This window comes from Protomyctophum parallelum (assembly GCF_964188405.1).
Source record: "Protomyctophum parallelum genome assembly, chromosome: 6".
NCBI classification, from domain to species: Eukaryota; Metazoa; Chordata; class Actinopteri; order Myctophiformes; family Myctophidae; genus Protomyctophum; species Protomyctophum parallelum.
In genome coordinates this window covers 16661999-16673588 of record NC_139701.1, presented here as the reverse complement: position 1 = coordinate 16673588, position 11590 = coordinate 16661999, and the positions used below count along the sequence as shown (strand labels likewise).

Below are 11590 nucleotides of genomic sequence, written 5' to 3'. Positions count from 1 at the left end.
ATATACACTTCTATATAGCCAAAAACAGGAAAGCATCATAAAGGAGGTAAAAATATATACAGTGAGGGGGAAAGGGTGGGTGGGGGATTCAGATTTTACGGAAGCCAGTTTCGAATTACAGCCGTGCACATTTTTGTGGCATAGGAGCTAAATGAATTTAGTCCCTTGTTTGTGCCGAATCTTAATACAAGCAGATCGCAAATTTCAATTTGATCAATGGGCTGTCAATGGAGGGTATTGTTGCAAATTGCGGCTAACACACACACATGCACACGCGCACACACACACACACACACACACACACACACACACACACACACATACACACACACACACACACACACACACCTTACAATTTACAATTTAGGCATTTAGCAGACGCTCTTAATCCAGAGCGATTTACAATAATCAAGAACAACAGCATGGGAATACATCACAAAAGCATTTATCATAAAACATGCGTAAGCTAAGAAAGTAACAGTGGAATATCTATATTATGAGACTATACATATAAACTATATATATATATACTACTATGCTATACATATGTACTATGGCGTGCTATGACTATATACAATGCAATTATAGTGCAGTCTACATAACATGCTATATCTGTATCAGATGCTATCTAAGTCTACAGAAATGCTATCTAAGGGGGTAGGGTAAGCGCTATGGGCCATGATGGAGTCTAAAAAGGTGGGTTTTCAGACTACGGCGGAAGATTGGGAGTGATGCTGCAGTTCTGACTGCAATGGGAAGTGCATTCCACAGTTTTGGAGCCAGAAGGGAGAAGAGTTAGGGACGTTTGGAGCGTTGTCCCGGCGTTTTTAGTGAGGGTACTTCCAGCTTCCCTGCATTGGCTGATCTGAGTGTGCGGGAGGGTTTGTAGGGTTCAATCATACTTGCAAGATATGGGGGAGCCATACCTTTGGTTGCCTTGAATGCCAGCATCAGAGTTTTGTATTCTGTGCGGGCAGTGACCGGGAGCCAGTGGAGGGAGCGGAGCAGGGGGGAGACATGTGAGAATTTTGGCTGGTTGAAGACCAAGCGAGCTGCGGCATTTTGGATCAGCTGGAGAGGCTTAAGTGCACATGCTGGTAGGCCAGTAAGGAGGGAGTTACAATGTGGCCCCATACTCATACCCCCCCCAGCTCAGGCGCAGGTGGTGGTCCGAACATGAGGGTCCACTGACGTCAGCTCACTGCAGCTCTCTACTAGTTAAGATGTTGTTGGGGTGCACTGTGCATGTTATGACCACAAGGCCTGGGGCCTATAGAGGTCCCAGTCCTCAAGGATGACTAAAGGCTCATACATAGTCTGGATTTTCGGTGGTGAGGTGACCACCGGACTACAACATGACGTCACGAGCCGTGGTGAAGAGCAAACCACCTCCACCGTTCCAGCCCTTCTCTCTGTTTTTACTCACCACCGCTCAACGTTATTTCAGCTCCGGTGGTCAGCTCACCACCGGAGCGATGGTCACCTCACCACCGAAAATCCAGACTATGTATGAGCCTTTATTTGAATCTAAAAAAATAAATACAAGGCTACACTACACACATATATTTACTATTGCACATTTAGCTGTCTTTTGCTCTGTTGTAGACAGCACGTGTTGCAAATAGTAAATGCACAAATGAAGAAGTTTGAATATATATTTAAATACATAAAAAATTGAATTTGCACAGATTCTATTTGTTTGGCATTACCACACGTAACCACCATGATGGATATAGGATACAGTGGGTGGGTGGGTCGGTCTAATCTCCGGACTGTCCCTTTAAAATAGGAAAATGGGCTGCTATGCAGGCTGTTGTGCGCGTGCGTAGCCATATTTTCGACAACAGAGACTGTAAAGGGAGCGTTTTGGCACAGCTGGGTTACAAATCAGGTAAATAAAGTTTCTATCTGTTGCCGTAAATTGGTAAACACATCAGAGTGTTATACACATTATTGTCGGCGCTCGTATGTATATTGAACTGCTCACATGGGCGCTTTGCTTTGTGTTAGTGAATAGGCAAAGCGGCCACTGATCCCGATACAAATAAATCTCGCTTGTCAGCAACTGTATCTAATCGACCCCTATGCTATGCCGCTCCTCTCTCCTCTCGGTCGCCCATCATGACATTCGGACAACAAATGCCGCTGTGCTATGACTATGATGATCACGGTCAAATCATTATTTACGCGCGCTTCGTTCGTGTCGTGTCAGTGTGTTTCTCCATCTCTCTCTGTGTGTCCAGCCTGTCTAACGGGCGGCGAAAGATGGGGCTTTGTATTAGTGACATGTCTTGCAGTTGCTGCCTGGTCCGTTTATTTCTGTCACAGCAGCAGCACCATTCCTGGAACCAGCGTCATGAGCGCCACTCACTGACTCGCGGATGTTACAGACTACAGTTAAATTCCTTTCGAACCATTGTAGCCTCAGATTTGAGTGTATAGCCCCGGATGCACATCAACACACAACAGGACTTTATTTACTGTCACGACGTCGTTCATATAGCTATTTATTATGCCACACGCTTAAATGCCTCTATAGAATTATAGGTGTGGTGTGGTGTGGTGTGTGTGTGTGTGTGTGTGTGCGCGTGTGCGTGTGCGTGTCTGTTTTTGAAGTTGAGTTTCCCCCAGTTTGTGCATCTACTTCTACTATTTGTGTTCAAGAATTTATTGTTAATGTTAGAGCTATGGACCAGAGCAAATCTAAACACAAATAAATATGTTAAATGTGTGTGTGTGTGTGTGTGTGTGTGTGTGTGTGTGTGTGTGTGTGTGTGTGTGTGTGTGTGTTGTACATGTGTTGGGAACAGGAGTATAGAAGACTAGCAGAGTGTGTCTTTCTACAGACAAATCTCTCCCAACAGACCCGCAGGAATCATGGGGGGTGGTAAGTTTGTTCACGCTACAGTACGTTTACATGCAGTACATGTTTAAGCTGCGGGCTAGTATCGACACACGTTTTAATGAGTCCTGGTGAAATGAAATATTGTTGGAAGTTTCTTCCACAAACCAGGATGTAGATCTTTTTCTTTTTTAAAACACTTTTTTTGGACACAGCTGGCATTCTTTTTGACGGGAAGTCCTAGTTTTCCTGCTTTGTGTACATTGTTTCCTGATGTGTGTGTGTGTTGTCCAAACATGGCCCTATAATTATGAGTCACGGGATATTCTCTGTACACTGTAAAAACGTACCAATTTGTAACTGAGTGTACAAATTTGTACCGTCTTAGAGTTAAATTGCTGTGGACTTTTCTGAAGCATGTTGAATGCTTCCTCCCTCCCTCTATTGGATTTGTGTTCTTGCCCCCCTGCCTGCATTTGCTCTTATGGTTGATATTTGGAACAGAGGGCTGCTCTGTCTGTCGCTGCCTCTTCATTCCTCTAGCTTCTCTTATCCTTCCCAGGGATGGACGTTCCTTAATCAAAGGAGCTTTTGTTTTATCCAAAAATGTAGTTTAGTGGGCAGCGCTCAGCTCTCCTCAGATGGCTTTGTTTCAGTCCCCTCCTCTCTCTCTCTCACCCTTTCCTTTCTTTATTTGCCTCAATTGTAATATTTTTCTCGCCCTTTCCCCCATTTACCTTGCCTCTTTCTTCCAGTATTCTTTCTTAGGATTACTTAATTTCTTAGCCTCTTTCTCCATACACTGTAGTACTGTACCCTCCCCCTTATTACAATGCCTCTCTCTAACTCACAACAACATTCCTATATTCTTCACCCTCTGTCTCCCCCTCTTCAATTCATTCCTTCGCCCCCTGTACCCCATCTTCAATACTCTCATTCCCTCACCCCATCCTCCCCTCTTCAATACTCTCATTCCCTCACCCCATCCTCCCCTCTTCAATACTCTCATTAACCCATTCTGAACGGGCACCCATTTTGGTGTCAGCATCATGTTATGCTTTAGCTATTTAAAATAGCAGATCTACAAGCTCATGGCGCGATACGAGCTTGTAGGTCTGCTATTTTAAAAAAAAATATTTTTGAAAATCGAAGAACGACTGACATTTTTAGAATCTGATCTCGGGTCAGAATGGGTTAATCAGACCAGTGTGTGTCCAGTGGAAACCTCGTATGAATCTGATCTCAGGTCAGAATGGGTTAACTAACCCTCTGATTTCCCCCCCTCTTCAGAACTCTCATTCCCTCATCTCGGTCTCTCTGCCTCTTACTCACTTCCCCAAATTCACTTTGCCTGGTTCTCTCCCTCTTCTTTGTCATCTTCTTCCTCATTTATTCACTCTTCATTTTTGCTTCTTTTTTTAAATCTTATTTCCACACTCACTTGCAAGGGTTATACATTCGCAAAGGACCATGACCATGGTGATCTAGCATTTAACCCATTGATTAGGGCTGTGTCCGAAATCACTCCCTAGGGCCTAGTCTATAATGCACTATACTGTGCACTAGAGTGATTACGCCATTTTGTACTAGTGGTGTGTACACTACAGTAATAATGATTATACCCTATATAGTGGACAAAATGTACCCTCATATCGGCACTAGGTGTTTTGTGCTGAAAGAAATGTCTGAAATGCGTTTTAATTTAAAATTTGCAGACTATGTTTAATCACCCTAGTCTCTCTCTCCCTTACTTATATTCATCCACCAATTTTCTCTCTTCTGTCTCTCATAGGGACCCTTATGGTCACTCGTGGACATGTTCCCATACCATGTTTTCCTTTCTAATACCTGAACTTGGGTATCAGTCAATACTGTCTGTAAACAGAATTTTCGCCTGCAGTATGCCCAAAATATGCCTGGTTTAAAGTGTTATACAGTTGCTACTAAGTACTAACTAACAAACCCTGCATTGATGTGATATGATTGTGTATGGCCTGGTTTTGAATCCTACAGATGCAGAGAATATACACAGAGAATTAATGACATTTTGACAATTACGTTCTGCTAGCTCTAACATTACACTCGTGACTCTCCTCTAGCAAAGCGTGCATTGTTGTTTGCCGGTGTAGCGTAAAGGAGCAATCGTCAGATGATAAATTATGCTGTATTGGATTGGTGCATAGACAATTGTACTTTACTTGCAGATACCTGATCCAGCATTTTAAGCTGTATCTGCAATTCCAATATATCCAGGGTTCGGTTACCATAATAACCCTGGCATTGCTATTTGACAAATTTGTCAAGATTTTTCTATTTCTTTTTCAATTAAAAAACAGCAAAAGTATTTTTGCTATGTTTGACGAAGCATACAGGGCCAAGGTTGTTAAGGAAATGCACCTCATCTGTTTTCTCTCCCTTTTCTTTTACACAAATCAAACCCTAGGTATCATCACAACCAATCACTCACTCATCTCTTCTCCTCCTCTACCCTACTTTCCAGTGTTCCTGTCGGCGGATGAAGCCCATGCGGTTCTGAAAAGGCTGCCCAGGGCCTACTCCCTGCTGGAGGAGATAAAGCAGGGCAACATCGAGAGGGAGTGTCGCGAGGAGGTCTGCAACTACGAGGAGGCGCACGAGGCCTTCGAGGACCACGAGAAGACAGTGAGAGGATCCTTACACTAGTGCTTCTCAAACTATTTCATGCCAAGAACACCCACGTGTATATGACTGCGGACCCACTTCTGGAGATTTTGTTTTTACCAGTGACATAAGAGAAAATTTGTGTTAAAAAAATAAGAAAAAAGTACAAAATAGGGTTTAAGTGATTGAGTAACTGATTTGATGCCAATTCTGTTGGGGACCCCCTTGAATCCCCTCATGGACACCTGGGTGTCCCCGAACCCCACTTTGAGGACCACTCACAAACATTTCATCAATACACAATAATCTATTGGGCTTTTTAGAGTTAGCACTTGTACAGAGCTGGTTTGTGTGCCAGGGGAAAGTCATTACTGTTTATAAGGGAGTATTTACTGTTATGGGAGAGGCATTTGAGAACACCTGCCACACCTATTTGTTCACCCGTCTAGTCTGATAAACCGCTTAACAAAAGTGTGTGTCTGTATACTCAATAGTGAAATCCTACTCCCAAGTGTATTTGCTTCTGGAATGTGGCTGTTATTCAGGAAGCGATTATCATCAGCAGGAAGAAAAGCTGAGTGCATGCTTTGGAGGGAGGCATAACGCTAAAACGATTGTGAGAGCACAATCATGTGGATGGACATGCATAATCATGTGGGAGGGTCATTGTTTAGCCATTGTTTTTCTCAACATTCTGCACTATGAAATTTGGCTTTTGGACATTATATTAAACAAGTTCAAAGTAGTCAACACATGCAAAAACCGTTTGAAGAAGGCAGGTGCTGCACCCAAAATGGAAGGCACAAAATAAAGTATATATACACTTACATGCATGTCCCTTATTTCACTGGTTCTCAACGTGGGGCCCTTGAGGAGATATGGGTTTTTATCTCAGAGTGTACAATGGAACCAAATGGTCCCGTAATGGTCCATTTGGTTCCATTTGTACAGTCGCAGAGATTGGACCCCAAACTACATTGTAAAAGCCTATTGATAAAAAATCACATCTGTGGTGTAATGCATGTCAAACTGGGGGTCCTTGAAAATGTAATGTTTGAAAATCAGTGTTCTACTGTTGGATATACCTTAATGTAATTTAAGAGGAAACTAGAGAACAGCTGTATAAAAGCACATTCCATAGTCAGTTTGGCTAATTAACAGGTCTATTTAATTATGTTTCATAATGCCATGTATTGAACATGCCTGCTGTACTGTTAAGGACACTTCAACCTTTTTGCAAAAAAATATGTTAATGACATTTAGAAGATTTAGATCACTTTCCTGGGGGTCTGTGTGTGTAAAGTCCAGGAAGTAAGTGAGCCCAGTGTCCATGACATCAGAGACACTGGGCTCTCTGCTAAAATCTAAAACCACATATTACACAAAAAGACCCCCAAGAAAGTGTTCTAAATCTTCTAATCATTAACATATATATCTTTTGACAAAAGGGTGAAGTTTCCCTTTAAAGCTTAGGTGTTTAAAATGGTATAGTGAAAACAGCCAGTAGAGGGCAACAGAGGGAGGTTACATTCAGACTGGTCAAAAAAAATGAGAACATTTGACATCTTTCTTTTTCTTCTGATTGGCTACAGAGACGTTTCTGGGAGGAGTATGTGCGGGAGAGCAGTCCAAGTGGAGGGCTAGAGTCGGTGGTGGGCGGAGTTCACTCGCTCTACTTGATCCTGCCGCTGCTATTGGTCGTGTTGCTCATTGCGGCGGTAGCCATCACTGTGTGGCGCTGCCACACCCGCAAGCGCTCAGAGCGCAGCCGTGGTATGGGGCACTCACACCATGACCCAAACCTAGCTGTGGTCTCTATGGACCAGTGGGGAAGGGAGTACCACCTTGGTGACCAATCAAGTAGTCACAGTAGTCCAGCCTATCCGGGCTCAGAGGTTACATCGGGAAGAGGAAGTGCTGGAAACCCACCGCCATCTTACGACGAGGCTGTGGGCCATGCAGATGTCCACATAGAGACAGAGCCTCCTCCAAAGTACGAGGACATTGTCAACACCAACACTACCAGTGTCAACCTTGGCTTGGGGAAGTAAGTTTCCAAGCCGGTCTCAATGGCCCAATCCCAAAGTTAAGATTCTGGACTCGGAACTTAGACTTCCCACGTAACTTACTGAGTTAGATGTGCACAAATAATAACGAAAAAGGGACATACTTCTGACATCACCAGGGACATTAAGTGCATTACTCAGTTATGGAGCACCATGTTTTGGGGGACAACACAAAAAACGTTGGTTTAACACAATGAGGCAATGTAAATAATTTAACAAATGCAAGGATGGCATATTGAGAGAGAAAAAAAGCAAGGTCTGTACCTGTGAATGAGCTACACAAGTTCATCAGTTAAAGTTATTTTTAAATGCTCAACAAGTAAAATGTACAGTCAGAACAGAAGATGTTGTAGATTGGGATGTATCCTGGTCTAGATAGTCTAACGACTTATTTGCGTTCTCAAGTGTTGTCAGAGAGGAAGAGGTGGGTCATTACTGAAAACCATCAGAATGAGCCAAATTATGGGTGTTACCATAATTGGCATAAAAGTTGGCAAAGAAGGAGAAGATAAAGGACTCAGTCAGCTCAATAGCCTTCAAGTGGCTGTTTTTGAGATGGGACACTGCTTGGTCCTATGGACTAGAGGAAAGCATGTCTGCAAGTCCAGGAACCTAGGGTGGACTTTGGGATTGGGCCATCCTGACAAATTCCCTAACCTCCACTAAAACCTCATCACTAATAATGCCATCATCCTGGTATCACTATTCACCAGCCCCCTCACTAATTCCATAAACCATTAACTATTTTAATGGACTAGAGTCAATTTCTGCTGGAGCCAGCGCTGTTGAAACTTGCACTAACCACTCATCATGGAAGTAGAATGATGTTTGGGATGGAGCCAAACCAACACACCGTGACCTAATCCATCAAGTTGTTTTCCATTCTATCACAGTGTAGCAAATAATTTAAGGCACAAGGCATTGTAATGCCTGCATGTGACATAAAGGAGGAAAACATAACTTATTTTCCTGTTTGCCATAGTTATAAGAAAGGAAAACATTTCTAAATGTGTAGACTATTTTGTTGATTGTTAAAGGCAAGAAACTTCTATTGTGATGAAAATGTATATTTTGTGTATGTGTCCTGTTAGCCTGTATTATGTTCAGCCATGTAACTGGCTTTGTTTGTACACATGGATTTGGTTCTTTCTAGCCCAATGTTGTTTGACGGTCAATACTTGGCTTTGTGCTCATTTACCGGCTCATGTCGGGTGACATTTACTGTGGGCCTCATCATTTGAACAATGTGGAAAATGTAGCCTACCCTTCCCTTGTGATCGCTGTGATCTTAACTACATTTGATAAGCCTTAGGAAATGTATGCTGGGCTATTTTTCACCTATCACATGATTTGAACTCTCCAAGGGAAAGATGCTCAGAAGAGCACTCAAACAGGGCAGTGTTTAGACTTTAGACTGTTTACTATTTTGTTAGGCAGGGCCGTGGAGTGAATTGTGAGCGGAATATGGGACAGAACGCAATGTGGGTGTGAAGCCAATAATGGACAATGCAGTATTAGATATCAACATGGCCAGAAACTGTTTAGCATGTGTAATATATAAAAATGTAAGTGCTGTATGTGTGAGTGCTAATATTTTCTATTGCAGTGAATGCATTGATCACTAATGCAACTATTTTAGGTGGTGAATGAAGGCACTATTTTTTTCTTCAAGTTAAGTAATGAATACTAAGGCAGTCTGGTTTGGTCTCCCAGAGCCCTCCTAGACAATAACAATGTTACTACTCTTAATTCTCAATCAATATGAAACACCTCTGAAGACATTAGAGAAACCAAATATATCTGCCTAATATTCATTTGATATTTTTTGAAAATGGTCTCTGTGTACACTACCCACTGAGCACTGATATTTATTTTGATCTCAGCACCAGCTCCTCCGCAATGACCTTGGACTGGACTACTGGTTGGGATGTAATGTGTTGTATTGTTTTTTTATTATGCCTTATCAAGCAAACAAACAAAAGTCGAACATCTTTTAACAAAATGTAAGGGAATGTGTTTAAATAAAAATTGGATTTGTGCAAAAGCTTATGTTAATTTGTAATAAAAGGGTTGTAAAAACATTTGTTTCATTTTCTGTACTTGAAATAAAATTATCAACATAGTCAAGGCTGAGGAAAAGCAGTGCTTTTGTAAGTAAATTAGATTTACAAAATAATATAATAGCCCTTAACCATATTCTGCACCATAGTCCCGGGCGGTAAGTACCATAGTCAGCGCCATTGTAAATACCTTTGTTAGAACCATGGTCAGTTTAGTGAGGTGAAGCTGAATATGCTGGAATGATTCCTCACAGTGAGGATGGAGTGATTCCAGTGAGGAGAGTCAGTTGGCAAGCCACTCCATCTAAACAACTGCCTGTCCTCACTGGAATCGCTCCAGCAGAGGTCAGACAAGAAGCAGCCACGCTGGCTCTTGCTCGGAAGGCAAAGAGGAGTGAATCTCACCTTCACAAGATAGTCACGGAGACACCACCGCAGCGCAAGCTCCACAAGTCCCGGCACCCCTTTGCCACACAAACACATACCCAAGAAATGCTCTGTACAACACCAGCTGACACCTTCAAGGCTTCCTGGGTGAATAGAAGGCAAGACAGGGTTAAATGACTAACTTTAAGACAGAACTAATTAGGGATGCACTGAAAGGGAAATACCGTAGGCCTATATAGGAAACAGTTGGCCGATAACCGAATATCTGAATATAGCCTATATATATATATATATATATAATATATATATTTTTTCCTACCAAAGCTACCTGATTTATGGCAAAAGTAATTGTTATGGCAAAACTTAACTTAAATAACAATCACTTATGGGTCCATAAAACTTTTATTCAGCTCTTTTGAATGCATTAATTGCATACACTATTTGGTGATATTTTCTGCTTATTCGGGCCGAAACCAAATAGGCCGAAAATACATTAATTTATTAGCCATTTTCTGCCGAATATTTTCTGCGGGTAAATATTCGGTGCATCACTAGAACTAATGACTAACTTTAAGTAAGAAGTGCAATACATGTAGGTAAACATATAGACTGTTTTAAATTAGTGTGCTTGCTTTAGTTCTGTTTAATTAGGTTTTAGCTGAGCTGTACTGAGTTAAATGTCTGTGTTTGTAATGTTTGTCTGTTTCACCACAAAGACCACTTTGGAAATAGGCTATATCTTGCGCTATCTTACCCCTTATCCATAAACTTCTTAGCCTTTTTTTTACTACGGTAATTTGAAAAATCATTTTAAATACCGGTAGTTCAAATAGCTGATCTACGAATCGATGTAGATCGGCTAGTTGAACTATTTGAAAATGTTTAATAGTAAAAAATGGCAAATAAGTTTAGGGATTCGGGCCAATACATTTTTGAATAGTTAAAATAGCCAATACAACGTGTCGATGTAGAGTGGCTATTTTAACTATTCAAAAATGCTTTTCAAAATAGTAAAAACAAAAAAAGGCAAAGTAGTTTAGGGATAAGGGGTTTAGCATGGACAAAAATAGAGCCCTCTGTGTTATCCTCAGGTATGGTACCCCACCTGTCTGTATGCACCTGGACCCACGGTATGCAGTGACAAGTCCTGAGAACCTCTACAGCAGCAGTCCTGAAGCATATCCAAAACACCACATCACTATTAAACAGCCTATCTTTTAACTATAAATGTCCTTGTCATTAGTGTTCAGATAGCATCCACGGTCCCATACATGAAACTTGTTGAAATGTCTCATACTCTCTTCTCCTCCAGGCTAGCTTGTTAGTCAACTATAGCCACAGCTCATAATGTAGTTATTAATGTCAGCTGGTTATGGTAGAAATACTGAGAGACAAAACAGCTCCAAACAAAGTAACCTTCTTGTTTTTAACAGCTGGCTTTTAATTTGGTGACATTTACCATATTATTTAACTTTATTATTATTACTTTAGTTATAACCAACACTTAAATGTCCCTGTTATCACCCGTTTCTCTCACTCTGACTGTCGCTCTTCCTCCTGGTAGGTGACAATGACATTGTGTTCATTGTGTCCTT

The 11590-nt window shown here is 41.6% G+C and overlaps 1 protein-coding gene across 3 annotated transcripts; it reads left to right on the top strand.

The window, feature by feature from the left end:
• The first annotated feature begins 1821 nt into the window (after positions 1–1821).
• prrg1 (proline rich Gla (G-carboxyglutamic acid) 1) lies at positions 1822–9629 on the top strand. Of its 3 annotated transcripts, none has more exons than XM_083767649.1 (4): positions 1822–1891; positions 2811–2887; positions 5343–5503; positions 7075–9629. In XM_083767649.1, exons 2-4 carry the CDS (start codon positions 2878–2880, stop codon positions 7531–7533), a joined length of 630 nt encoding a protein of 209 aa, XP_083623775.1. In that variant the 5' UTR covers positions 1822–1891; positions 2811–2877; the 3' UTR covers positions 7534–9629. The 3 variants fall into 3 exon arrangements, with proteins under 3 accessions (XP_083623775.1, XP_083623777.1, XP_083623776.1); XM_083767651.1 differs by having other exon boundaries at positions 1839–1900; positions 2822–2887; XM_083767650.1 differs by lacking the exon at positions 1822–1891 and adding an exon at positions 2691–2762 and having other exon boundaries at positions 2814–2887.
• The last annotated feature ends 1961 nt before the right edge of the window (positions 9630–11590 follow it).

Bases quoted from the DNA above. Each gene is read 5' to 3' on its own strand.
- prrg1 (XM_083767649.1), top strand. The intron at 5,504-7,074 runs GTGAGAGGATCC...GATTGGCTACAG, and splicing joins TCGAGGACCACGAGAAGACA to AGACGTTTCTGGGAGGAGTA.